The sequence below is a fragment of the Nipponia nippon genome, unplaced genomic scaffold (genome assembly GCF_047370975.1).
Source record: "Nipponia nippon isolate SJK-2023a ecotype South Korea unplaced genomic scaffold, ASM4737097v1 scaffold_30, whole genome shotgun sequence".
Classification (NCBI taxonomy): Eukaryota; Metazoa; Chordata; class Aves; order Pelecaniformes; family Threskiornithidae; genus Nipponia; species Nipponia nippon.
The window spans coordinates 4,525,986-4,553,970 of NW_028262348.1; the positions used below are offsets into that span (position 1 = coordinate 4,525,986).

Below are 27,985 nucleotides of genomic sequence, written 5' to 3' on the forward strand. Positions count from 1 at the left end.
AAAGCAGGGTGCCTGCTGTGGTCCCCGAGTACCTGCCATGCATCTGCCCTGGGAGTGGGGTGCTGGTGCCCAGCCCAGTGGTCAGAGTGGTGCCAGCACCGGGGCTGTCACCCCACCGGGACCAGCTGCACCTCCTGGGGACCCCACACCCATCCCCAACTTCAGGACAGGCTTGGGAGCTGGGCCCCAGCACTGGGCATGGGGCTGCCGTAGGCCTCGGCGGAGCCATTAGAGGCTCTGGCATCAGGCGGGGGCAGAGTGCAGGGCCGGGAGCTGCCGCTCGACCTTCCGCAGGACCATCGTGCCCCGCTTCCCCTGGCTGCATGCCCAGCTCCAGGCATTTTGCTGCTTCAGGCCTTGCCGAGCCAGAGGTCAGGGCCACCAGCCCCAGAGAGGGGCTATCTCCTCCCTGCTGAGGGCAAGGCACTGCTGAGAGGAAGCTCACAGCATCCTGCTTCCCTCAGGAGCACCAGGCCATGGCTCGGGCACCGAGCTTGGGGAAGCCCCTGACAGCAGCTCCGTGGGCAGATGTCAACTTTATTCAACGTTCGCTTAAAACAAGTGAACATACAATACATTTATATTTTATATATTAGATATTTCCTGCACCAAACGCTTCTAGATAGGGCTGACCCATGGCTTTTTGGGGGGCAAGGAGAGAAAGGAGTAGTGTCACCACGGGGGGAAGGTGGCACATCCTCTGCGGCACCCATGGGCGACAGCGGGGAGCAGAGGGAGCCATGAGGCGGGGGAGGCGGGCAGAAGGGCAGTGTGAGTTGATGCTCGGAGCCCTCCCGGCCCCACTGCAGGGGCTGGAAAAGCCCTTTTTTTTACCGCACCTGTAAGTACAGGCTCAAATTTGAGATCCTCAAGCCCTTCTGGGACCTTTGGAAACAGCTCCCATGATAGGGAGACCCTCTCCAGAGGGCCAGGGGCTCACCCACGGCTCTCCTGAACCAGGGGAAAAAACCAGGGCCAGGTGGGAGCTGCCGCAGGGGAAGGACAAAGCCAGGGCTCCAGGGGGGATCTGCAGCAAGAGCCCCCCCAACCCACAGCACTTCGGGTGCTGACCAGCACCAAACAGGCTCAGAGCGAGGCCCGGGGTGCTATTCCTGGGGAGAAGGCGTGCTGAACCCTTCCCCAGACACCACCCTGGGCAGACACAAGACCCAGCACCAGCAGGGAGGTGGATTTTTGCAGGGGAGGAGGAGAGCAGCCCCCCACCTGCGGCAGCTCGGTTAAAAAAAAAAAAAAAAAAAAAAGCGCAGTCACAGGGACCCGGCAGGTGAAACAGGGCTCTGGAGGGGGCAACATCAGCAAGGAGGACACCGCATTACTCACAGACAGATTTCTACAGGGATGCAGGGCCGGGATGCCCCTGCCCTCCTCCACCCGCCCCAGCCCCGCCAGAGATGGGAGCAGCGGCTCCCTTTTCAGGGCTCCAGGGCTGGAGGGAGATTCCCAGGGGCTGGTTCCTTGGCAGGAAGGAGAGGAGACATGCACACGGGTCCTGCCCCACTTCCTCGGGCGGGAAAGGGAGGAGAGGAGGAAAAGAGGCTGCGGCAGCACCTTAGTTCTTCAGGATGGTTTCGTAGGCTTGGTAGACATACTGGGGCACCTCCGGTGCTCGGCATTTCAGGGACAACTGTGGGGAGAGAGGAGGAGAGGGGGTCATGGCGCCTCGCCCCACGTCGCTGAGCCGCCAGCCCCAAAGCACAAAGCCCTGCATGCTGCAGCATCCCCCCCGCAGGGCAGGGGGTGGCCCCAGCTCCTTGTTTCAGCTGGATAAAAGATGATATTAAGAGGCACCGAGCCCCCTAAACTCCCTCTCCCCGGGCTGCTGGTGCTCCCCCCGCCCGGCTGAGGAGCAGAGACATCCACATGCAGCGCAGGCAGGGAGGCAGGCAGAGGCACACACACGCTTGGTCTCTTGGGGTTTGATTCACTGCCTGTAGCTCGAGGGTGAACGGTTCCCCCAAAGGCACCTTCCTATTCTAAGCAGTACAAGCCCCCTTCGGTTATTTGCTCAAAGATTAAATATTAAATGACTCTGAAATCAATTAGCTCCTCAGCCCGCAGGCGAGGGGGGAGAGCTCAGCGCAGGGGTGCCGAGCGGGGAATCCTCCAGGATAAGGATTTGCAGCTATCCCCATCCCAAGTGAACCCAGGAGGGTGGTGGGAATGCCCTGATCCTCCGAAACGTTCACCTCCGACGAAAACATCAGGGGAGAAATAACCAGGCAGCAGCCAGAGACAGCCCAAAGCCGGGGTAAAATCCGGTCTGCTAACCTCCAAATCCTGCAACAGCGGGCAGGCCGGCGAGGGCAGGCAGGCAGCAGGTACAGAGATACACAGAGAGGTGAGTCAAGGCGACACAGCTCGTCCCAACCCAAAGAAAACAGGCTGCGAGGAAGGTGGGGAAGGGGCCGGGCCAGGAAAAGTGGGACATGGGGACAGCTCATGTCCGACACGAGGACAGAGCTCTGCCCCAAGGCTGGTTGCAGCTGCAGTTGGGCTGCCCAGCGCACGGGCAGAGCCAGGGGTGCCCCAAGAAGGGGTTGGGGTTTTTATTTGAAGGCAGATGTGTCGGTGGCCTGGGACCACTCTCTTTCCTTTTGCTGCCACCGCGGTGCCAGGAGGGCAGCTCAGCGGAGACTGAGTGTTGCTGCAGAGCCCAGGCAGGCAGCACTAGACTGTGTCTCGCCCTCCCCACGTGAGAGGGAGGCCAGGACAGGCATGGGGCAGGGAGCTGGCACCGACAGCAGCCGAGGGGGTCCTGCCACTGCAGACGTGCTGTGGGACCATCCAGCCCGACCCGAGCTCCGAGCGGTGAAGGCAGGGTGGGCAGCAGCCTCGGCTCGGAGCCGTCTCGGGGCTGTTTGGGAGGCAGGCAGGGGAAGAGGCATACCGTGAAGCTGGGATTGCTGGGCTGGATCCTGAGCTCTGCCAGCACCCAGATGCCGTTGGTGAGCTTCAGGGACTGGTAGAGCATGTCTTGGCCCTCCACGTTCCTCTTGGCGATGGTGAAGATGTTGCTGCCTTGGAGCTTGCTGCTAACGGCATCTGCGCAGGAGGAGAGAGCTGCTGCGGGGGCTGCTGGGGGCAGGGCACTGGACTGAACACCGGCTCCCTTTGGACCTGCTCCTGCCCAATCTCCTCTCCTCCCCTTTCTCTCCCCACCCCATGATGCAGCACATCCAAAACCCACCATCCCCACACAGCGAGGAGAAGGGCTCCATTCACCCGGCCTCCCAGGTCCTCCCCGGGGAGGGCAGGCAACAGCCCAGAGCTCAATTCACAAGCGGAGCCACCCCGCTTTACTCCACAAAGGTCAACTCGCTGCTGCCAGCGGGACTGAAAGGACTTGGCTGTCCCTGCCCAGGGTTTGCACGTCCCACTTGGCACCAGATCTTCCGGAGAAGGAGCTGGGGGAGTGAGAAGGCACCAGGGAGCCTGGCCCCAGCCCCTGCCCACGGCTGCCCGCAAGCATGGGACCGCTGCCCGGCCCATGGGTTGGCCAGGACAGGCTGCTGTGAGCCTGGGCAGCATCAGGGCTGCACGATCTAGTTCAGCTTCTCTGCAACGAGACTGATGCCAGGGTGGGCACAGCAACTGTCCCCGATGGCAGGGACATCTCTGAGACTGCCAAGTTTCTACAGCTAGCCAACGGCAAGCAAAGCAGCAGCTCCTTCCTGGAGACAGAGATATCGGGTGGGCACAGGGCAAAGGATCTCCCATCTCCCTGCAGCCTGGACTGGGATAACTGGGAAGAGCTGGTCACCAGCAGCCAGCCGTGAGCCAAGCCAGGTCCTTCTGAAGGGTTTGGACCCACCTGCGTTAAGAGAACAGTCTTTGATCTGGAACTGGGCCTCGTTCTCATTGGGAATGTCCTTCCAAGTGGCCAGGAACATCTGCCGCTCTGCAGCGAGGAACAAAACCGACACGGTGAAGCCACAGAACCGGCCGCCCCCTCCACCTCCTAAGGGTGGTACGACACGGGCCACACTGCCACATCACTGGTGGCTGAAGGGATCTCACCCTGCCACGCTGCCACCCTCCCCCTCCAGCAGCCACCCAGGACCAGCCTCACCCAGCTGCAGGAAATCTACCCACTTTGGGGGGTGTTCAAGCTACGTTGGCTCAGGGAAGAGACTAACAAGTGCCACAGAAGGCAAAATAAGCAGCGAGGGAAGCTCTCCCTGGCAGTGAGGAGTTAGAAAGTGGCTCGGGCCATCTCAGGTAGCCACAGCTTGGTCATGCTGGCATGGCAGTGTCCCTGTCTGCTCCAGCCTGCCAGGGGCATCTGGCTCCCCACGGCTCCCTGCTCCTTCCCCAGGGCTGGAAACATGGCCAGGAGGATTTCAGGGGCTGGGAAGGCACCCACAGACCGGTGGCAGAAGTGCACCTTGCAGGAGCCACAGCCACCCGCACCCCAACTCACCCATCTTCCCGTCCTCCACGAAGAGGATGTGCAGCGGGTACAGGGTGCTGAAGTAGAAGACGTCGATGTTGTTCTTCACTGCGACCTGGGATGGAAGGACACAGGGACATCAACACCTCCTCCGACCTACAGCAGGCGAGCTGTTCCCAAAGCGAGCATCGCATCCCATCCCACTGTACACCACCAATCCCTTGGGAGCGGGGTCTCACCCAGCAAGCATCAGAGGCAAGAGACTGGCAGCTGCCTGAAGGAGCTGGAGAGGCCAGCATCCACACCCCGCACGCCAGCGCGCTCCCAGGCATGCCCCGTCCCCAGCATATTGGGGAAATGGGGGAGCTGCCAGGGCTGCACCCCCTTAGCCTGCTCTCCCTGCTCCCTCCTGGGAACTACAGCTCCGCAGTCTACCCCCACGCTGGGATGCTGCGAGCAGATGCTCAGCCAAGGCTCGGCTCTGCCGCTGTCAGCAAGGATCTTCCTCTGCGCAGGGAGCAGCCTGCGTGGGGCTGGATGTCAAAGTGGAGTCAGACTGAGCTCTGAGAGCAGAGGGATGAGCTGAGCGTTTCTTCTTGTCTGGTTCCTGCTGTCACACCTCCCTCCCGAGGGAGCAAACCCAGCCCAGGGCACCCCCTACCCCAACCCCAGCTCCCCAGGAGGGGAGAAGCCCGGGCGCTCCCCACCTGCAGGTTGTTCAGGGGGTCCATCTTCATGACTGAGCCGATGGTGTTCAGCGGAAGGGAGATCTCCACGGACTGGTTGGGAGCGAGGGGCGCGTGGACCTGGAGAGGAGCTGCCGGGGCCAGGCCAAAGCTGGGGGACACCCCAGGAGGGCAGGGGGTCAGCAGACGATGGCAGAAGGCACTGCGCACCCACTCCGGGCCAATCTCAGGACTCCCTGCCTTCTTCTACCCAGACCCCAGCAATGCCCCAGCTCATCTTGCTGCCCCTGCACAGTCCAGGACCAGGCTGGCTCCTGCCCTGCCCACCCTGGGGCAATAACAGGTAGCCCCAAAATCTCACACCCCTTCCTCCTACACAGACTCACACCCATTTCTAGCGTTCCTGCCTCATTCCCTCAGGGCCATCCTTTGTTGTGGCCCTCTGAGGGAAATGGAAGCATTGGTTCACCAGGAGGACAAATAACGGGACGGTGTTCAGACCCCAGAGGAACAGTCTCTTCAGTCAACTTCTTAGAGGCTTTGGTTTGATGATCATCACCACCACAGCCATCAGAGAGAGAAGGGTCATCATGCGAGGCCGTTCCCAGCCCTTGCAGCCATTTCACAGCCCCTTCCTCCCACTCTTCACACACAGCCGCTCCAGGGCTGAGCTCGGAGGTGTCAGGCAGCACCTTCACCGGAGGGACCTCACCTGTTGCGGTTGAACTGGATGGCGAAGTCAGACATGACCTGCAGAGCCTTGTTCGTTAGCACAAGGTCCATGGAGATGGAGCCCACCTGCCGGCTGAAGGTGCCGGAGATCTCCAACCCTTTGGCTTTCATGGCAGGGAGCCAGACCTGGGTTAAGGAGACAAGAAACCCTTGGGGTTTTACCCAAAGCAAACCCTTCGGTCCTCTCCAGCCTGGCAGAGCAGTGCAGGGTGTTTGTAAACCAGGAGAATTTCACGGCTACCGACACACAGTCGGCATGGGCACAGTCACCCTCACCCCAGCCAGGGCTGTGGGATGCTGCTGCCGAGTCTTCCAAACCTCACCCCACACACAGGGAAACAGCACGGCCCCAAAAATCAGAGCCGTGACCTGCTAGATCCCTGCTCTCCCCTCTGCCGAGGGCTCCGTGCCACCCGGGGAAACACGCAGACCGCCTCTGCCCCGCATCCCCGCACCCGGGCAAGCGCTGTAACGTCCTCTCCATCTGCAGACCACTGCCCTCGCTCAGCTTGCTACCACGCCAGGAAAAGGGGCTTTGTCTTCCACCTCCCCCCGGGAGGCCCTGCAGCGTGGAGCGGGCACAAGGGGGTCTCTGCCCATCTTAATGCTGCAGCCCTGAGCTGCTCCAGTAGCCGGTGGCTGGGGCTCGGCTGTCCCACTCACCGTTTTGGGTGCCACATAGGATCCCGACAGGGTTCCCACCCCACCGGTGAGGTCGAAGAGGTCTCCCAGGCCGCTGCCGAGGGGTGCCCCCAGGTTTGCAGGCATCGCGGTGCTGGGTGCTGGTGCGAAGCTGCCGCCGCCACCCATCTGTGGGGGACAAGGGAGCAGGTTATGCGGGGCACTGCGGGGCAGGGGAGAGGAGGAGGAGGAGGAGGAGGATGCAGAGGGTGAGAGAGGGGTTTGGGCACGAGGGCACACTCACAGCAGGGCTGCCTCCCACATCACTTCGCAGCTGCAAAAGACAAGAAAGGGGCATCAGCAGGGGCAGGGGCCAGCGCGCCAAGGGCACAGGAGTCCCACAAAACGCTCTGTATCACGGGTGCTCTCTAAAAGCATCAGTGTGGGCTAGCGAGGGCCCAGAGTCGGCGAGGATGCTCCACTGGTCCCAGACCTGGCGTACCAGGAGCTGTTTGTGGGCCTGGCTGTCCCCAGAGGGAAGTGAGGTGTCACTGGGGCACCGAACACAAGGGCTCAGGCTGCAGGAAGGGTGCAGGGGCACCGGGGGGCTGGCACGGGCACCGGGGCCACGCGTGGTCTAGAGAGCTAAGAAAAGGGCTGATCCATACCCCTTCCGACTCGTCCCCCATCTCCAAGCAGAAGCAGGCAAGGTGGAGAGAAGAGCCAGCCACATGCAGAGACAAGCCAGGAGAGAAGAGACAAAAAACAGAGAGACAAGAGAAGGGGAGGAGGGAAGAGAGGTTAGTCCTGCCGCACTGCCAACCCGTCCATCTGTCCATCCATGGCTGCCCTGGAGCCTGGGGACAGAGCGTGACCAGGGTCTCTCGTCCCTGCCCTCAGTGCTGGCCCGTTACCAAACTCCACAAGTCCACAAAGAGCCAGGGCGGCTCTTGGGGGATTACAGATCAGGAGAGGCAGCAGGCGAAGAGACAGCAATGCTGCCATTCCTCGTGGATCCCTGCTGGCTTTTACGAGCAGTGGAGAAAACTCCAAACTCTTTTTTTCCTTCAGGAAGCCCAGATCATCACCAGCACCTGCAGGGCAGGCAGTCCCAACCAGGCAGAGGTTTCCATCCCTCCTCACCCTGTGGCCAAACCGCTGCTTGGTTTGCATTCCCAGGAGGACAAGCTGTCACCTCCAGATCTCCCAGCGCAGGAGATAGTTGCAGGCTGTGAGCGAGCACGTCTCGACCCCACAGCGCGGTTTAATGGGCGTCTCTGGGGGTTAACTGGGGTTCAGAGGGGACCCAGGAAGAGGAGTCACCCCTGCAGCACAGCGCGGACAGCGGGAGCACCTACACAGACCTCATGTACCGAGAGAAAAGGCACTCAGGAGCACTAACCCCATGCCCCACTCCAGCCATCTGACGAAGACAGGATAAATCGGGGTGCAGTGCCCCTCCATTTTCACCAGCTGTAGAAGGAAAGCACTAGCCCAGGTGTCTCCAGGTGGACAAGCCCATCCCATCCCCAGGAGCTCCAGACCGGAGCCAGCATCAAGCCCAGCACGATGCTGCCAGAGCAGCCAGCCACTGGGGAAGGAGCGTGTGGGGTTGTAACGTACCAGGCTGTCCAAGCCACCTCCGAGGAGGTCCACGGCGCCCATCTGCACAGAGGAGGTGGCGATGGGAGGCCCGCTCACCGGGGGACCCAGGTCCAGGTTCAGCAGGTCACCCAGCAGGTCGCCCTGAGTGGGGATGACGGCTGGCTGCTCCGCTGCCTGCACCCCTGAGGGGGCTGTGTCAGGGCTCTCGGCGCTCTCGCTCCTAAAGAAAGGGTGAGGGAGAGACATGAGATGCTGAGGAGCTCCAGCTGAGCCAACAGGTCCCACTGGAGACATGAGGGCTGCGGGTCACCCAGCTGGGCTTCGCAGCAAGCATTCGAAGAGACACCCTGTCCTAGCATGGCTCCCAACACTTCAACAAGTTCTCATTGACATCACCTTCCACTTAGGTCTGAGGTCACTCCTTCAGCCTTGTAAGGACAGTACTGAATCTATACAGCCCTGCTCCTACAGGGGAACCTCCCCTTCGGAAGGGGGGCCTCAGCTCAGCTCCGAGCTCAACGGACACAGCCAGCTCTGCACAGTGTTGTGTGCAGCCATGGCAGCCCCACAGCCTCTTGGCTCAGCATCCGACCTGCCCATCGCATGGATCCAGCCCTGGAAGTCCCTGCGCGGAGCTGGGAGTCACCCTGGGGAAGCGGAGATACTCACGAGCCCGTTCGTGGGGGCAAGCTCTTGTGCACAACCCCTCTGCTCCCCTCCACGAAGGCGCTGGGAGGTTTGTGATAGACAGAGGCCAGCGTCCCGATGTAGCAGATCAGCTCGTCCAGGAGCGTCGGCTCGATCAGATCCGTCTCTTCGGAGATGAGGGGTTTCTCCGCCAGCACCACCTCCTTGGCAGCCACGGGGTCGGTGGAGAGCAGGCGCCAGTAGATGTAGCCGCGGTCCCGCAGGTCAGGGTTGTCGGAGTCCTTCGGGAAGCACGGGGGTTAGTGCTGAAGCCATCGGGCAGGGAAAGCTGCAGCTACTAAATAGCAACTCAGAGCATCTTGGCCCTATCTAAGTCTTGCTGTAGTATTAAAGGGATCACGGGGATAAAAGTTAAAGCTATTTATGTCACACCTCTGGTGTACAGAGGCTTTGCTACACCAGCCTTAGCAGGGGAACAGCACAAGATGCCTCCTGTGCTATGGTAGACTACGTCCTTCCTCTCCAGGACTTTAACTGCCAGCTTTTCCAGAATTAAGCTCCAATTATCTGCCTCCTGTCATGGGCACTGCATTACCAAGCCATTCCCGCTGCCTTGGCGGGGAAGACGAAGCCTATGGGAAGCTCTTCTCTCACCTGCGTGGCCAGGCTCAGCACCTGCTGCACCAGCTCCTGCGTCTCAGTGGGCTTCTTCAGAAACAGCTTCACAATGGCCGTCAGCAGCTGCAGCTGAACCTGCAGACAGACAAACAGGCTTAGAGGGAGACAGAGAGGCAGCTCACACCATTTTTATGCAAGAACACGTGAATTTTTCCCTTACGTGCTGCCAGGATGTAACCCCAACCTGCCTTTCAAGGGACCAAACACACAGTGACCGCTTAAGTGCCCAAGTGTCAGGGCAGCCCACGTGGCTCCCAGCCAGGTCTGCAGCCCATTTCAAGCAGATTACCACACCGTCAGAGCCACAGGTTGACACAGAGGTTACTGGGCAAGATCTCGGGACCAGGTTACGCGGTCCCACAAGGGCGAAGGCCAAAGCATCCTCTGACTTTCCCGAGGATAAGCAGCAGCAATTCACCTCCGATGGTTCCTTTAGACCTGAGACAGGGCAGCCAGGATCGCTGCCTTTGCTATTTTGCATTTATAGACTTTCCCCTGTTCACCATGACTTAGCTTCATGGGGTTTTGCACAGGGGGTTGTAGGAAGTTTCCATAGATGGAAACCCCCCAAAATTTCCACAGGCAAAACCACTGGCCTCAGCTGCCCTGGCAGAAGGGGCAGGCACGTCCCTCTGCTCGTTTCAGCCGTCTGACTCCATTTTCCAGCTCCAAAGGGCTGATCCTGTCCTGGCACAGAGGAATGACCAGTGGGTCCTTCCCAGCTATTAAGGAGGAAAGGCGCTTGGGACACCACCGTGGTGGCATTTCATGGGCCACGTTCTACACCCAAAGCTGCTGCGGGGACACCACTGACCCGCACACCTGCAAGAGCACCCTGCTAGAGCAAATTGCTTCGTTACACTCCGATTAGCACAAGCTTTGTCACGGTGTCACCCCTCAACCAGCTGGTCCTGCTGGTGGCCAGAACCCCCCCATTGCATGGGGGGCCGTCCCCCCGTCCCACCGCACCTGGGTGCTCTCATCGTGGAAGCCCTCCAGGAAGCTCTCCAGCAGCTCATCGGCGTTGTCGATCCGCTCGGCGTACTCTCCCACAATCCAGATCATGGCAGCCCGGGCCTCGGGCTCATCCAGAGAGTCGAGGTTCTCGCAGAGGGTGGCGATCACACTCTCATACCTTCCCGAGGAGAGGACACACATTCACCAGAAGCAAGAAACGTGAGTCCCAGCTCCACTCTAACTCCAAACCACGTCCCATCACCCTCAGCAGAACCAGGACATCGCTGAGGGAACCAGCAAGAGCCCCTGCCACCTGCCTGGGGCTGTCCCCTCTCCCCAGGGCTGTGGCATGGCATGACACTGTCCATGCCGATCCCTCTCCAGCCTGTTCTGCTCGCCAGCCCTGCCTCTGAATTAACTTCCCAGCCCCGCTCATCCGACCTCTGTCCTCTCTGCAGCAGCCCTGAGTCACTGATTATTTGTGCAGATTAGTCCATTGCTAGTTCAGTTCATTAGTATTTATTACCACTATTTGTACACGAACTTCCTGATCACGCAGCCGCCCGTTCATCCTGGCTCAGCTGGAACACTCCCCTCTCCTCCCACCGCCCTCGCTCCGGCATCAGGAATGCCAAATTAAGAGCCAGAGACTGTTCATGCTGACACAAGGGGCCTCAAAGTCTCCGACAGCTTTGTCTGTTTGGGTCTCTGGGACGGCCACCGTCGGGCTGGGGATGGTTTTCCTGCCCCCAGCTTAACTCTTGGGGCAGCACTGACTGGTGACCACAACCCCCAGTAGCAAAAAACCCAAAGCCACCTTCGCTGCAGGGAGGCTCCAGGTGGCTTCACACCCACCATCGCACCAGGAGGGAGCAGCAGCTCGGCCCTTGCCCAGGTCTTTGTAGGGCCCCCCCAAGCACAGAGGGGCAGAAAGCGCCCGTCTAGGACCGGAAGCGTCCACTGCCACACACTTGTTAGGGTACTTGCGGAAGATGTCCTTGATGACAACGATGGCCTCCTGCACCACGTAGTTTACTTTGGTCTGGATGAGGTCGAGCAGGGTGCTGACACAGCGCTCGGCCGATTGCTGTCGGAGGGACTTGGTCAGTCAGCAGCGATGTTTTTACATCCCCATCCAAAGCCTCCACTGCCCTTCTCACCGTCCCTCCTTGCTGCTTTATCCCCTCCATACTTCCCCCAAACCCAACTCCAACCAGAACGGGGGATGCACAAGTGTGGTCTCCCCTTCCTGCCCCTTTAATCCAGGTCTGGCTCCTCCTCATCCCCCCTGCACGCTCCCAGAGCCTTCTCTCCCCCGACACTGCTTGCTCCCTGCTCCCACGGGATGCATTTCAGGCCATTGGGTGCAGGAGCGCAGCAGCGAGCCCAGACCTCGGCTTGCCAGGGCAGCAGCATCTCGCCTTAGCTGGGATCTGCACAGCCACACAGCTCAGTGTTAACAGGGAAAAACACCTAATGTCATGGCAATAAATCCCCCTGGGAGAGGCTGGCTTCGCTGCGGAGGGGAGGGATCGCTCTAGTGGCAGAGCCAGGCCAGCTCAGCTCCCGGTGGGAGGCAAAGCCTGAGCCAGCTCCAGCATGTCTCCTCCTGCCTCTCGCCAGCGCCTGGCTTGCTGGTGTCGAGCTGTTTGTCTCACGTGATTGAGGATGCTCTGCGGTAAACACGGTGCAATATCAGCTGGCTGAAAGCTGTTGAACCTTGCCTGTACCTGGGCCACACAGAGCCACAGCAAAGGTTTTTAATTATCCCCGAAGGGAAGCAAAGCCTCCTGGCCCCTCAGTAAGGGATTAGCTCCCTTAGGTCCCCGAACAAGGCACTCGTATCATCCGCTGCATTAACACATCAGGCACAGCTGCAGGCAGCTGGGTCTGCAACGGAGCACGGGGAGGGCAGGGATCCTAAAACAGCTCCAGTGGCAAAGGGGAAGGGGATGAAACACCCTCCTTACGCCCTGTACGTGCCCCACGGAACAACTGTGGCTCATCCCCAGGCCCACGAAGGCTCTAGCTTGTCAGGGCAGCGTTAACTCCTGGGGTGGGATGACCTCCAGCTCATCCAACATGTGCTGGAGAGCGATGCCTTGTCGAGCCACAGCTGCCATCGGGACCCAAAGTGGCCCAGCCCTCACCTCCACCTTGATGGCACAGCGGCCGATGGCTCGAACCGCCTTCCTGACGAAGTCCACGTCCACCTCCGTGGCGTACTCCTTCAGCTCTGCCAGCACCTGACAGAGGGGACAAGACAGTGAGAGTCCAGCTGCAAGAAAAGCCACCAGCAAAGCAGGGTAGCAACCCAGCAGAAGCAGACGGTAGAGCTGCTCCCATCAGCACCCTGCAAAGCTGGGTCTAGGATTTCTCAGGCAAATCCCCTCCCCGCAGGGCTGAAGACCCCTGCACGCCCCCGTTGGTGCCCACCCAGCAGCATCAGGCAAACCCTGACCTGAGCAATATTGGCCTGGGAAGCCAGGCGGATCATGATGTCCAGCTTCTCCAGTTTGACGTAGATGGGATCGTTGTACTTCACAAAGAACACCTTCATCTCGTGTTTCAGGATCTCAGGCCTGGAGGACAATGAGAGGCAGCGATTAAGGGATATGCACGCTCCTTCACTTTGACCACAAAGAGAGACATCAGAAATATTCTAGAAACCACGGTTTTCTCCAGAGCTTTCTGGACACCCGACACTGCTATCTGATGATTTCTCTAGTGGCAGAAGCAAGATCTGAGCTCTGCTCTCACCTCCAGGCTCTGACCCTGGCAGCGACCAGCAGGCAAAGCAATGCAGAAAGGGAGCTGTCCTACCCAGAAAGCTGCACACCAGTCAGGAGACAGATGGGGATCATTCGCCTGACCCTGCAGCCAGCTAACGCCCCGAGTCCGTGCAAATTTGTGACTCCATTAGCCAGCTACAAGCATGAATCATCGCTCCCGGAGCTGGGATGGCGAAGGCTTGAGGACACCGAGGACATAAGCTGGGGAAACCTGGAGCCGGACAGCGAGCAGCTCTGGGCCAGGAGGACGAGACTCCTTGGCCACAAGCACAAGGTTTTGGGGGCCTGTTCAATGCCAAGGAATCCAAGATACCGTGATTATTCCCCCCCCGGGCTCTGTCCCTTGGCTTCCCTTTGCTGGCACGCAGGGGACAGAGCACAACCTTGCCGCAAACAAAGCCCAGACGCAAGGCAACAGGGGACGTTTGTCTTGCCAAGGTTGGAAGGGACGTCTTGCGGGAGCATGGACACAAACCCAGACCCCAGGGCTAGGCTGGACCTTTCTCACCAGATCATCCTCTAAGCTGGGGATGGGACAGGCCAGGTCCAGCTCCAGGGAGCCAACCTGCCTTCCACATTCCCGCTCCCAGGGACACTAATTGCTTTCCACTTCTCCCAGAAGTTGCTGCTATTTTTAATAGACAACTACGGCGATAACTGGTGGGACAACAAATCATCTGACTGCGGCTGTCACTGCGGAGTGTGGCTCTCCAGCTGGCCAGTTCTGCCACGTGTGGGGCCTCAGACACCTCCTGCCCACCAGCAATTTTAGATCAGCAAAGGGACAAAAGGACTCTCAGCACTTATTCAAAGAGGATGATTACATAGAAACAAGCTGATCTCATGAAAATTCCTCACTAGACATTTAATGACTAAACCAAAGACTCAGCTTTTTGCCTTTCCATCCTTTGCTGCCCCAAATAAACAATAAATTAAAATAAACCCCTCCTGGAGATCCCAGCTTAGCTCCCTGCCTGTTAACTCTCATGATTCCTGTGCCCAGCCCTTGGATTTTAAATAATAGAGAAGGAAAAAAACTCATACGATGGGTTGTGCCGGCAAAGCCCCGACACTGTTGCAGTCAGAGGGTTTGAAGCACTGGGAAGCAGTGCCCGTAGGGAAGACGGAAAGCCCGAGCCAGGCTGTCCCTGCTGCCGCGCCGGGGCACCCACCTCTTCTGCACGATGAGGTTGATGTTGCGGAGAGCCACGTACTGCAGCTCGGGCTCTGCGGAGAGCAGGGTGACCAGTGGCGGGGCCAGCTTCTTTAGCAACGTGCCGTAATAATCCAGGTCCTTTGACAGCATCTCCATGAACTTCATCAGCACCTTCACGGCCGAGAGCACCACCGCCGAGTTGGCGTGGGACAGCCGGGGCGTCACCCGCTCGCAAATGCTGGAGGTGTCAGGGGCGAGGGGGAAGGAGAAGGGAAAGAAAACAATCACAACCCGTCTCCCTGCTTAAACATTGCTGCCAGTACCGACGAAGAAGAACAAAGCAGTGGCAGAGTTTGCAGCAGGACAGCTGAGCAGCACATAAGGCCTTCCCAAGAGATGCTGAACTGCCTCTTAAATGCCCTGATGATGGTTATTTCCCAGCCTTTACGAAACCCTATTGCAGTGACCCCCCTTTCCGAGCTCCCTAGTGCCTGTCCTCCCCTGCGGCAGGGTAAGGCCACATTTTGAAGCAGCTCAAGAAGCACAACCCCCGTGCCGGCAAGGGGACAGGGCTCACTACGGGACCAGGGCAGTCCCCAGGTGGCTGTGCCCAAGGCACGGTGGCTGGCAGATGCCTGCTGTCCCACCTCCCACAGCAGGACACCAAGGGTCAGCAGGATGAAGATATTTGGAGAACGGGCAGTGTCGATACCTGCCTGTCCTCCTCCCCTTTCCAGCCCCGTTCCGGCCAGTCCACGGTGCCCTGAAGCCATCGCAGCCCCAGCAGCACCCAGAGCCTCCCTCACCTCTGGGCTTCCCGGTCATCCTTGGGCATGTAGTTTGCCAGGCAGTCCAGGATGAAGATCTGGCCCCACTCGGTGCACTCGTTCAAGGCCGTGAGCAGCTTGTTGATGGACTGGGGGTTGAGGTCCAGGAGGTTACTGCTCGGGTGAGACTCTGCTATTTCCGAGAGAGCCGCTACTGCGTTGGCCACTACCTGCCAGAGGGGACAGGGCACGTGTTACGTGACAGCAAGCATTAGGTGACACCAAATGCAGTTCAGCAGCCTGAGGAAAAGCTGGTGCAAGCGGATGAGCTGCATTCTCGGTATCGGCACCTTGCATCCCAGCGACATCTGGGCACCAGCTTCTCCTCCCCACCAGCTGATCCTCAGGAGATGAGCAATCACCGCCAGCACGGTCCCACCACCCACGCCACATCTCCAACAGTTCGCACATGTTCAGCCAGAGTCAGCCTTGGCCCCGTGCCCGGCACGGAGAAGCCTGCTCTTGCTCCCCTTCCCCAGGCAGTCGGGCTGCTCTGTGGAGCCCCATCACTTTCTGCGGCAGCTCCTGGGCTCACTGCTACGCCTGTGGCAAGATCTGAAGAGCAGCAAAGGCTGGGAGAAGAGAAACCCTGTAGAAAGCAGGCTTTCAAGTTTCTCACGCCTGGGGAACGGCAGGGAGACTAACGCTGGCCAAAGCCCAGCTGCTAGGAAACCCTCACCAGAGGCCAAAGCCACCAACTACGTGGTACCAGAGCCAAGCATCAGCTCCCCTCTGCCACCATCCCCCTGCTCCGAGCTGGCTGGGGCAGCCTCCTCCCCACTGGGAACAGACTAATAACGCACTGACAAGGAATCAGGGAAATCTTCCATCCAGGAGCCAAGGTTACAGGACAAGGAACATAGCCTGCAGCCCTCAGAAACAGCTGTCCCCAAAAGCTGTCTGCTAAGCACCAAAAAGAGAGTGAAGGGGAGCACGGGAGGAAAGGAGTCAGCATATAAAGATGAAGGGAGAGCATTTACTGCCATTCGGATGAAGAGAAGAGAGGACGGAGAAGGCAAAAAACAATCACCATGGGGTTGGAGTCTGAGATGAGGTCCTTAAGGGTGTCCAGGAAGCCCTGGTCCTCCACCAGCTGGGCGTTGATGTCGTGGAGCTTTGCCACGCAGACGGCTGCTGTCTTGCGCACGTACGGGTCCTCGTCCTTCAGGCACTTCCGCAGGGGCTCACAGAGATACTCCGTTATCTTGTCCACACGGATGCAGCCCATGGTCCGCACAGCCAGAGCCCGGATCAGAGGGTTTGGGTCCTCGCAGTCCTGTGGGGATGAGAGAAGGAGGTGAGATTTCCAGGGCCTCTTCTCCTTGAATCACAGGCATCAGTGGTGGCTTCAGGACCTCCAGCCTCGTTTGGGCACCTGAAGTCTAGAGGTTTTAACACTCAGCTCTAAAGAATAAGTCACCCAAGAAAGAGGTTTGATCTCTTGTTCTGCAATCTGGCACCCACAGGGTTTTAACACCATCACTCCAAACACACCTCCAGGAACCTGATGTCTTAGTCACTTACACCAAGTGTCTGAAATCAGCTGCTGCCCTGCAGAACGGCCACCTGAGCTGGGAAATGCATCTATTGGGTTTATGGTGTGGTTTTTTTCCTTCCTAAAAAAACAAAACTCCCTCTAATGCCCACCAAGCCTTTTCACAAAGTGCTTTGGCAATATCTTGGCTCCTAACAAACATGCTCTTCAGTTCCCAACTCCAACTGGAAGATCATGAAGGCCTTCTCAGCTGCAGAGACTTCAGTGTCTAAGCTCACATGACGGCAGCTCAATCACGGGAGCTGCCCACAACCAAAGCTGCCACTGACAGAGCAATTGGCACAGTACGGCTGCCAAGAAAATGCTTTTCTTCTGCATTACTGGACAGATTTGCTCAGTTATCTAGAGCGAGGGGAGCCCCTGCTCCCTAGGAGAGAGGCTTTGGAAACCTGCCCATGCTCCTTTCTTTGGAGCAGGGTACATAGCAGCTTAGTGTGGTGGCCTCGCATGAAAGCAGGGATGAACGTAGCAGGCTGAATCAACCTGCTGCAGTGTGCAGCTCTCAGGCACGCAGCCCTCTCCTCTCACCTTCACGAAGGTGTTGACAGCCATGATGGCCATGTCCGGCTGGCTCTTGGCATAGTTCATCAGGTAGAGGTAGACCAGCTTCTTCAGCTCCAGGTTGTCTGTCTGCATGCAGTTCACCACATCCGGGAAGAGAGCGCTGAAACACAAAGCACCTTTGTGAAGGCAGGATACGGCCACGCTGCTGAGCTAGGGGAAGGAGACGCCGCTGCCTATGGGACCCCACGCTTCCCCAGGCACGTGGCCATCCCCTTCCCATGGCTCAACCCACTCCTGAAGCCCGAAGACCCCAGGCTCTCCCACGACCTGAGCCCACCCTGCAGCAGATGTGGCTAAATCACCCATCCCCAGTGGGTTTTTCTTTACAGATCTGTACCAAGAGCAGCTCAAAACGGCCCCTAATGGACAGAAATTGAGCTCTCCCACACGGCTCTGTTGTATCCCAGCTCCAGCGCGGCTCCACTGCCCCGGGAGAAGGTGCAACACCACCCAGCCGTCATGGGACGGTACGAAAGCCTCTGGCGCCTGCGAGAGGACGCGGGAGACGAGCCGTTCCCCCCTTGCCTTCTGCACAGGCCTACCAAAACCGTCCTCTGCTTTTGCAGACATTAAACCCATCCTGCTGCAAACCACTGAGCGCTCGCCCCATGTCCTACGCTAGAAGCATCACGTTAGAGGACCGGGTGTAAGGAACAGCCCCGCTCCCCAAGGCGAGCCCTGCAGCAGAAGAATGCTCTGCTAGGACGGAGCGGAGCTGCCAAGCTGCCTGCGTAGAGCTGGGGGCTTCCCCTTCCCAAACTTGAACCCAGCGAGTGCTAAACACCCTAAAGCTGTGGGATGCCAGACACCGTCTCACCACAGACGATGAAGACAGCCCAGTTAGACTATTAAACAACCTTAGGAGAAGCAGTCAAGATCAGAAGGCTAACGCAGGAGTTATCCCACCCTGACAGATGTCCCTTGGCTCCGGGAAGCTTCTCTGCCACTGCAAACCCAGCCATCACTTTGAGGATCAAATCCAGTTCGCTGCTAGTTCTCTCGCAGAGCTCCTGCTGCCGGCAGAGCTGGCGCCCACCTCAGCTGTTCTCACCCCAGGCTAAACCAAGCTGTCCTGGCACCTCCCAGGGAGGGGTGAACTTAAAACTGCTTTCTTGCAGCCTAAAATACACACACACACCAAAAAAATGGGCTGCCACAGCCGATATTTCCTTTCCAATCGATGTAGCTTCTGCCGAGCGCTGACCAGCCTCAGGCAAGTCCCTGCCATGTCCGGTGTCACCTTTTCCACAGTGGCCCCAAGACAGAGCACCGCCTGCTGCTGCGAGTGCTCTGGGAGCTGGGGACGCAACAGTTTTCCAAATAGAGAGCTCATACCGTGGTTTTCCTCCATCTACTCTCAAATACACCATGAAAAGCAAAGTGCTGACGTTGTGTGTAATGCCAAGGGTGTGCAGGGACAGGTCCGTGCAGGGAGGAGGACCTGGGGCGGCCACGTGCTGCTCGGTCAGCTGGATAAAGGAGAAGAGGGAAAAGCAGCCGCCCGACCTTTTGGACTGGAGCGGCTGCAAAAAGCTTATTGACACTGAGGCAGAGACACTGACCCTCTGCCATAAAGGCTTGGAGGGGGTTTCTGCTTGTTTTTAGTAACACTAGAAGGAAGCGGCAATAATCCCAACAAACTTAGCTCGTAGCCAGACCAATCCTCTTTTAGCCAGATTACTACCAAAGCCAGGCAAGCCCCCACCTGCCAGATGGCCACGCTTACACAAACATTTTCCTCCCGTAGCAGGAGGTATAGCTGTGGCCAGGAGTTTGCTCAGTCTTCGCCCGAGATGAAAGCCAGCACGAAAACCCCTCGGAGGCACCAGGGGAAAAGAGAAGCCCACAAGCCACCTGGGCACCCTCCCGGCACCGTTTGGCTCAGGCATCCCCGCCACAGCACAGCCACGCACCTGACATCTTTGCCGACAGTCATGGATGCTATCACCTTCTTCACGGCCTCCTTCTTCTTCTCCTTCTTGTCGCTGTTCAGTTCGGCTTTCAGCTCAAATATCTCCCCTGGACGAAGGGGAAAAGGGGGTTAGGGGACGGGGCACCCACTCCTCTGCTGGGTGCTGCTCCCAGGGGAGGGTGAGCACACCTCCTGGCCACTCCAGGGTGCCAGGAGCTGGAAAAGGGGATTTAACTTCCCAAATGTCTCGCCGAGGGCCAGGGCCTCTCTGGGGGCTCAGCTCTCATCCACAGAAACAGAGATGAGCGTTCTGGTGCGTCCCTGCAGCTTCTCCAGCCCCAGGAGAGCCCCAAGAGGGATTTAGGGATGGGAGATGCTGCAGGAGCGATGAGCACAAGCACCCCACACCTCAAGCACAGGACACGGGGTTTATTCGGCAGGTATTTTTGGCTGTGGGACAGTTATCGCACAGCGGAGCCCAAGCCCCAGCCCCACACACAGCTGTTGGGAGGCCCTCCCCTACCTGGGGAGCCCACCGCAGCCCAGATGACGGCAGGCACCCGCAGCAGCGAATGCAGGCAGATTTTGGGAACTGCTCCTCAAGCCCGCACAAGGGACGGTGGCTCCCAAATCCCACTCCGCATGTGGCAGCAATCCCCCAAACCCAGCGCCTCACTGAGGGCAACCAGTGGCTCCAGGCCCAGCTGAAGGGCATCGTCTCCTGCCCTTGCAAAGCCACGCTGAGCTTTTTATTCACTCCCGGGCAGGCAGATCGAAGAGGAAGATGCCACATGACTTTCCTCCACATTAATTCCTTGGTCTGGAAAGTGCTTAAGTCAAACACCCCGAGCGCTTCTGTCCCAGCCCAAGGGAGCCTGGGGCAGAGGCCATGTCCCGCAGCCACTCCTGAGCTGCTAAAGCCAATAACGCAGCTGCCAACAGCCTTGTCTGGGTTCAGGGGGCTGGGGACGAGGTGCTCTGACCCCACGGCAGCCCAAGAGCCACCCCAGCTGTGTCGGAGCGAGGAGCAGGGTGTCAGCCACAGCATCCCGCATGGGCTCAGGGCATTCCCACGACAGCTGGCACCTCCACCAGCTTCCCACTGCAGGGACAGCCCTGCTGCAAGCAAAACCTGATTATTTGGGGAAAAATTGTGAGACCCTCCCGCTCCCTCTCTTACCTTTCTTTGTGGTGGTGAAGTACTTCGAGTCCGTCATGGTGGTGTCCAGCTAGCGGCACGTCCCTGGGAAGAGAGGCAGACCAGAGAGGTTGAGGGTTGATAGTTTCCTTGCGGAGGTCGCTACAGAGAGCTCTGGGAAGGAAAAACAAGGGGAGCAAAAGAGCTTGGGATCTCATGGGAAGAGTCAGAAGGAGATGAAGTGCCCAGAGAAGTCCTCGGCTCCTGCACTGCCAGAGGAGCCCGTTCCCCCGGGGAGGGCGAGCGCCTTGCAGCCACGCCAGCACACCACGGGCTCTGCCGATGAGTGGGGAATCAGCTGGTTTGCTAACGAGGATGTGGAGGAGGAGGAGGAGGAGGAGGAAAGCAGCCGCTGAAGACGCCAGCGTTCACCCCTGCTCAAGCTCCAGCCCCGACTCGCTTCTCTCACCAGCGGCAGCAGCCCCTTCACTTACCCCATCCCACGCGGAGCTGGGCAGCCCTCGTCCCTGCCGCAAGGGCTCAGTGATCTCCCCTGGGTTTGTGTCTCCCCATCTGAGAAACACTTTTCTAGGGAAAATTCACCCCCAGCCCTCCCTCACACCTACGCAGGGAACAGCTCTGGGATGGGAAGAGGAATTGAGCAAAAGGCGAGGCTCAGACCAACGCCGGAGCAAGGAGAGAGCACAGCCGAGGGGGGCACGCGTCTGCAGCGCCTGACCAAACACGCCGGCAAGATCAAAAGCAGCCTCTTCCAGAAACCATCCCTGCTCCAGCAGTGTTGCTTTAAATTCAAAGGGCGCGAGGTTTCCGCCCTGCGCTTGGGGCTATATGATATAATTCAGGCAGTTTAGGGCAGATTTACAGCTTGGCAGGCTGAGGAAGGCCGATGTGCAGGCAGCAGATAGCCCTTCATAAAGGTCAGCGGGGATTTGTCTTTTACGGCTGTTTTCACCCATCTTTCCTTCAACAGCAAAGAAACCGGAGGATCGTCCTTGAAAGCCCGCAGTGGCCTTGCTGGTTTGGAGGGGCAGGAGCACAGAAAGCAAAGCCAAGTAAAAAAAAAAAGAAAAAGAGCTTGCAAATGGTTTTAAAATGTAAATGAGCGTCTTGAAAGCCAAATGCAGCAATCCCCTGCAAGTACACAAGATGTGGCCAGAGGAACTGTGTCCTCTGTTCCCTGTCCAAGCTGGATAGCGATCTCCAACAGGGATAAAAAGAAAATCTGGATAAAATCTGGGGGCTGAGCCTGTGGGGCAGAGCACACAGCCAGCGCCAGCTTGGCGGGCAGTAAGAGAGAAAGAGTTTGCATCGGTTCGGGGCTCGCTTTGGGTGTTGGCAGCACGGTCCCAATGCTGTTACAGAGGGGGCAAGTCTGCCACCGTGCCACCCCAGCCCTGCCGAGGCCGCCCCGTGAGCAAACCACTTCCCGGGCAGCCTCGTGTAAGACACGACACTCCTCCCTGCTTCAGTTACCTGGGATTTATTCAGAGCCTTTTTTTCCCCCCCCTAGGTCGATGGCTCTCCAGCAAACAGCGGGAGCTCCCAGGCTGCGCCGCAGCAGCTCTCTGCGCCTCACTGCAGATCCCGTCCTGCAAGAGAGGGAGGAAGGAGGATTTACTGCAGTCCCTCCGATTTCACGGACCTGGCTCGCAGTCAGCCAGCCCTGCTCTGCAGAAGTGCCTAGAAAGCAAACTTGAAGCCTACCAGGGAATTTCTGCAGCCGGCTCAGAGACATGAATCACGCCTGCTGCTTTCCTGCGGCTTCCCGGTTTCCCAGAGCCCCCGGGTACTGCAGCGGGTGTTTCAGCCATCCAAAACCCCACTAATTCCAGAGATGGAGACGGCCACCCATCTCCCCCGCTCCTTTAAGCCCTGCAGTGCCAACAGCAGCCTCCAAAAAGCAAAATGCCGTCGCCTCCTCCAGCCTGAGCTGGAGAATTAAGGCGCAACCCTCGCTCCCCATGCCGACACCTCAACCTCCCCAGCGGCAGGACCAGACTTGAAGCAACCCAGCGCCTCGAGCAGGGTGACGAGAGGCCGAGCGAGGCTCCAAACAGCCGCCAAAGCTGGGTGCTCAGCACCTGCACCGTGTGCGGCCCCTCTGGGCTAACCAAGGGCGACAAGGCAGGGCTGCCTGCCAGCCCTGAGACGCGACCGCCGCTGGCACAGCCCTGCTGAAGGTGAATTCCCCCAAGCTCAGCCCCTGGGCAGGGTCCAACGCTGCTGCCTGGCTCCAGTTTTAAGGAGAGCAAAGGAAACGGTTCAGGGACTGCAGAGCAGCTCTTGCGTTACCCCATCTCTTTCTACACACGTCTTTGTCCAGCCTGAACCGGGCAAAGGGACGGATGGGGCAGGGTCCCCTCTCCCGACAGTAAGTAAGGCAGATTTCTGGCACAGAGGAGCAGGGGAGGGGGTGTCAGATTCAGAGCCAACAGCCTCAATCATCTCGTTTGGACAGATCTGATTGTTTAGAGATATTATGGCGAGTTGCAAATACTCTGCCCTTGCTCAACACCCTCCACCCGGCAAGCAAAAATGAGTAGGGAGATGGCAGCAAGCGCTCACTGCGTGGTGCGGAGCCAGGAGCTGAGCGCGGGCGTTTGCTCCCCCTGCTCCAGCAATTCCCACAGAGCTCCCTTCCAGGCTGGGAAAAACGTCCCAGCACTCACTGATGTCCCAGCTGAGCGGATCAGCAGCTCCCGGGAGCAGCACCAGCCCTCAGAAAAAGCAGGATGCAAGATTAGCAGCAACAAAACGAGGAAGACAAAAAGCCCCTGACCTTGTGGTGGCTCAAATTTTACCCTATCTTCTTGCCAAAGTTATTTTAAGCCGGTCTTGCAAACTGGATTCGAGGGGTTGAAAGCGTTTGTAAGGATCTGGTAGCAAAATGGCATCTGGCTGTTGGAGGGAAGCACCCAGAGCTCACCTGCACTTAGTTTGGGCTCCTCAGTTTTGAGGACAAGCCTTTGCAGCGGCACAAACCCGCACCCTCCCCGTGACCCTGGATCTGCCACCCCAGGGCGCGAGGGCTCCCGCGCCATCCGACCCCTGCCCTGCTGCAGAGCCTCCTGCCTCGGTCCCCCCAGCCAAGGTGCGGTGGGAGATCTCCTCTCTGAAGCCCCTGCTAACGGTGAAAGCAGAGCACGTGCCACCAGCAATCCCTCCCGCACCTCTCACCTCATGGGCTGCGCCTGCCAGGCTCAGCGAGATGGAGAAGTGGGGAGCTCAGCACTGCTCAGCCCCGCTCAGCCCCCCTGCACCAGCTGCTGGGGGGAAAGGGGCTCTCCGAACCAATCTTATTCACCTGGGACGACTAAATTCAGGAGCCCCAGAAGACCCAGAGCAATACTGCTCTCCTGAGGCCCCCGGCACGACAGCGGCCACGCCGCTCTACCTCCTACGCTCCCCCTCCACCTGCCTTGGGGTGGGAAGCATCGTCCTCGTTCACGCAACGCACAGCAGAAGGGTCCTGCTGGGTGCTGCTACAGACACCTTCCTTGATGGACACAGCTTTAATGAGGTTATTTTGCTCCTCCAATGCAGCACCAAGGAGCCTGTGGCCCAGCTGGAGGAAGCCCCATGGTTTGGAGCATCTGATTTTGCTGCTGCTCATGAAGTGCTTTGAGGCTGAAGGAGAACCCGGTGCTCCTGCAGCGGAGCTCACGGGGCTGAAGGCAGGACAGCACCTTCCTCCCAGGCCCTGCATTTCGGTGACGCGCCCAAATGGGCACGGCACAAGCCCCCTCCTCCACCTCAGGCCCTCGGGTTGGCAATGCAGCAGAGCTCAGCCGTTCCCTTCCTCCCAGCCACCACGCCAGCGCGCTCCCAAATTCAGCCATCCCGGGTGAATAAGATGCTCCTAAACCCGAGATACAGCAACAAACACAGCGTGGTGCTTCTCGCCGAGGTGGGTGCTGCCAGCGAGTTCCCAGGGACAACACGATGCTGAATAAGCTGTTGCTGGTGCCACTCATTTCCTCTTACAGAGAGTGGAAGAAGAGAACTCGTTAGTGACCCCCAGCTACTTTTACTGCCCTGTTTTAGGGCAATTCCTCCATTGTTGGAGGCTGAGATGCTGCTGACAGGAGTTCTTCAGCTTCTAGCAACAGAGACCCGTTACCTGGGAAGGGATGCAGGGAAAGCGCCGCTGCCGCTCTTCCAGAGGAACGAGTCATCTAAGCATCACACAAGCATTTAAACCGTGCCCAGGACAACCCGGGTGCCTGGTTATTACGGCGAGAGGGCTCGCCGTAGCTCCGCCGATCTTTCTACAGACTCTGTGACAGCCCAGGACAGGAGCTTATGGGCTGACAGTAAGTTTTGATCTACCCAGCCTGGCGCGCGTCTTCAGGAGGGTCTGACGAGGCAGGCGGGAAGGGAAGGAAGGAAGCAAACGCAGGGAGATGCATCCGCTCCAGCCCTGCGCAAACACACGTCCCCGGCGTGCTGGGGGGTACGTGCTGGTACCTGAAGTGGAGGGAGAGGCAAAGAGGAGCGGGAACGCAAAGGGCAAGCTTCTAGGAGACAGCTCACCTAGAAAACAGCGGGTCAGATGAGGGTTAGCAGGGAAAAAAACCTCCTGTGAGCAAGTAACACGCCCTCCCGCAGCTGCAAATAAAGCACTTGAGGGCAGGAGGTGGATCAGTAAAACCCAGTAAGTTGGCATAATTAAAGAAACTTAAGGCAGACTGAAAAAATCCTAAATACTGAGAGGGGTAACTGAAGCCCTGGGGACTTCACACAACTGTTCTCTGTTGATATGAGCCAATTTCAAGCCAACACAAAAGGCCAGGAAGGCACGAGGCAGTGACGGCCCCCACACTGCCAAGCAGCACTGCATGTCCTCGGCGAATAAACCCTCCGGACCAGGCACAGACACCAGTGGGGGAAGATAAAAACCCAAGCCTGGAAGAGGAGAACGAGCAGCTGAGGATACGAGAGCCAGCAGCTAAAGAGCCTCGCGCGGAACCCAATTCTTCTTTCCTCCTTATTCACAGCAGCGTTACGTGGTGCATCCCATCCGCAGCTCCCATCCCCGTGCTCCTCCCCACCTCTGCCCCACGCCTCTCCCCGCAGCCGGCGCAAAGCCCCACGGGCTCACACCAGCCCCACGCACGCTCCCTAGGAAGATATTTTTCCTAAGGACTGGCCTAACTTGAGCCAGTCTTAGCTCACACACGAGCCCTGCAGCATGCAGCAACGTGGGGCTGTGAGCCTGCTGTCGTGTCCTGAGCTCGGCTCGAACCTTCGCGTCACCCCGAAGGGACCGGGACTGTCCCACCCCACGGCCAGGCCGTGCTCTGCTGCAAAACAGCGTGCCTGCACAACCCCAGCACAGCGCAGGCACCCAGCACCGCGCCGCCCAACCCCAAGGACCGGCAAGATCCCGCGGCTCCCCCCTAAGGTGTAAAAATACCCCGCAGCATCCCCCCAAAAAGGAACTGCCCAAAGCCAGCGAACACCGCAAATTATCCCGCACCTCCTGTAACGAGAGGGGCCGCGAACAAACAGCGGCGCTGAGCGCAGACGAGGGTCTGCGAACCCCGCGGGGCGGCAGCCAGCGCATCCTCCCACAAGCCTGAGCGACCCAAGAGGGTCCCGTCTCCCGTCAACCAACAGGTTAAGGTGCCGTGGTTTAATAACTACAGGTTAAAAGCCCCGCCAAAGCTACCATGGCATGAGCAAGGTGCCCAAAATCAGGGTAGATCAATTCGTTTGCCAAGTCGCCGCTTGAGCGAAGCCCCAAAGCTCCGGCACCTGGCCCTTAATTAACACAGATGGCAGAAGGGCCACGAGCGCAGCCGTACACATTAAAAACGAGTCACAACCAATGCAGCCCCACCGATAACTGGGGACTAAAGCCCACACACAGAAAAAGGGAAGTCCCGAGGCGTCTCCGGCACCACACGCTACCGGGCAAAGCCGCACGCAGGGATCCCAGCGCCACGGGGCCCAAAGCATCGCGCTCCGCAGAGCCGGGGGGGACTTCCAGCAGCGTAAGCCCAGAGATCACCTCGAGCAGGGATAACCCCTCCAGCGTCCCTCCCAAAACACCCGTTCAGCACCCTCAGAGATGCCGAGGGCCTCGTCCTGGAGGTGTCGGGACGCACAGACGAGCTTTGTCCCGCAGCATCAGCCCCACCGACAGCTTCCCGCTGCAGAGGGGACGTTCTTCTCCTGGGAAAGCCGGGCTCCGAGGCCAGACACCTCCCACCGCAGAGCTCTCAGCCTGGCGGGATCCGAGTACGGGCTGACACCTCTGGAAAGCCCCTCGGGGTCCCGAAGCGCCAGGTCCGTTCAGCCTGGCTGCCTGAGCGGCGCGGGAGCAGCCCACGATCCCGCGGCCAGGCCTGGGGGGCAGCAAACCACGGAACCAGCTGCTTATCCAAGGCACCCACTTAACATCCCACGCGAGAGCGGACGGCAAAACTCCGTGTGAGCCCCCGCTGCTACAGGGCAGGGGGATCCCCGACAAGTTTTAGAACTGTGGCAAACTCTGTACAACATGAAACACCTGCAGAGGATGAGAAGGCGCACCTATAATACATCTCCTTTAGGCAGAAGCTGTTTCACAGGCTCCTTTTTATGAAGTTTGGGGATTTTTTCCCACCTAAAAGCTTCACAGAGGAGGCAGCAAGCACAGGGTATCACCCCGGGTACCTCCTTGCCTGATCCGTGCCCCGTTCCCAGCTTATTCCACATCTCAGTGGAGCCCGGTACCGACCTCTTCCCACAGATCTGGGAAGCTCTGAGCCACGGCGTGGAAGCTGGGCCCCAAGAAGCGGCCACCGACGGCGGGCCCACGGCAGGGACGGCTTTTCCAAAGCCGCCCCAGCCCAGCAAGCGTTTCCTGCTCCACCCAAAGCAGCGGCAGGCAGGGAGCGGGTTCCCCTTTTCCACAGCCACCCACCGCCCCCAGTGAGCTCCGTGCGCCCTTTGGCCCTCGAGTCCTGTCCCCTCCTGTCCTCGAGGGGTTGCCCTGTCCGGGCTCCACCGGGGCCGCTCGGGCCGTACCTGTCAGGGCCAAGGGCAAGCAAAGGGGGACGCCCCGGGCCTCGCAGCCCCAGCGGGCAGGGAAACCCCTGCTTCCAACGGGCTCTGCCCGCCGGGGGCTCCGGGACCCCCGGGTGCTGCGGGGGGTGGCAGGGCCGGCGGAGGGGAGCGGGCTCCGGGGCTGACGCCGCGCACCCACCCGGGCCGGACACAGAGCTACAGAGGGGCACGGGGGGAGGCGCGGCCCCGGGGCTGGGCTCCACGGCGGCACCGCGGGGCGGGACGCGGCCCTGGCCCGGGGGAGGCCGCAGCCGGGGCTCGTGGCTGGAGGGGGCCCCGTGGGCAGCCGCGCCCGGGCGAGGGGCGAGGCCGGGCCGAGGGGGGCGGGAAAGGTCCGAGCCCGGGGGGGGGGGGGGGGGGGGGGGGGGGGGGCGGCCCGGGCCGGAGCGAAGCCCGCCAGTGGGGGGACCCAGCCCGGGGTGCGCACAGCCGGAGCCCGCCAGCAGCCCCCGCCACCGGGGAGGGGAGGGGCGAGGCGGGCAGCGGGGCCGCCTGGAGCTGAGCTCGGCTCGGCTCGCCCCCGGCCCGGCCCAGCCCGTACCTGCTGCCGCCGCCGCCCGCTGCCACCGGCCCAGCGGAAGTGAGCGCCGAGCGGGGGAGCGCTTCCGGGGCGGGGCTAGGGCGGGGTG

At 59.5% G+C, this 27,985-nt stretch overlaps 1 protein-coding gene and 1 non-coding gene across 5 annotated transcripts; both read right to left on the bottom strand.

The window, feature by feature from the left end:
- Positions 1-517: 517 nt before the first annotated feature.
- AP1B1 (adaptor related protein complex 1 subunit beta 1) lies at positions 518-27,947 on the bottom strand. Of its 4 annotated transcripts, XM_087768542.1 has the most exons (24): positions 27,898-27,946; positions 21,777-21,892; positions 20,325-20,387; positions 19,146-19,251; positions 17,197-17,332; positions 16,144-16,389; positions 15,093-15,283; positions 14,303-14,524; positions 12,800-12,920; positions 12,489-12,584; positions 11,310-11,425; positions 10,351-10,516; positions 9,358-9,456; positions 8,725-8,984; positions 8,074-8,275; positions 7,119-7,139; positions 6,755-6,784; positions 6,493-6,639; positions 5,810-5,955; positions 5,119-5,248; positions 4,442-4,526; positions 3,833-3,919; positions 2,909-3,063; positions 518-1,645 (listed from the first exon to the last, which is right to left on the bottom strand). In XM_087768542.1, the coding sequence occupies exons 3-24, from the start codon at positions 20,359-20,361 to the stop codon at positions 1,571-1,573; spliced, it is 2,874 nt and encodes a 957-aa protein (XP_087624668.1). In that variant the 5' UTR covers positions 20,362-20,387; positions 21,777-21,892; positions 27,898-27,946; the 3' UTR covers positions 518-1,570. The 4 variants fall into 4 exon arrangements, with proteins under 4 accessions (XP_087624668.1, XP_087624671.1, XP_087624669.1 ...); XM_087768545.1 differs by lacking the exon at positions 7,119-7,139 and having other exon boundaries at positions 27,898-27,947; XM_087768543.1 differs by lacking the exon at positions 21,777-21,892 and having other exon boundaries at positions 27,898-27,945.
- On the bottom strand, positions 5,602-5,706 carry LOC148054412 (small nucleolar RNA SNORD125). Its single transcript, XR_015707264.1, has one exon. It is a non-coding gene; the product is annotated as a small nucleolar RNA SNORD125 (small nucleolar RNA).
- Positions 27,948-27,985: the final 38 nt, after the last annotated feature.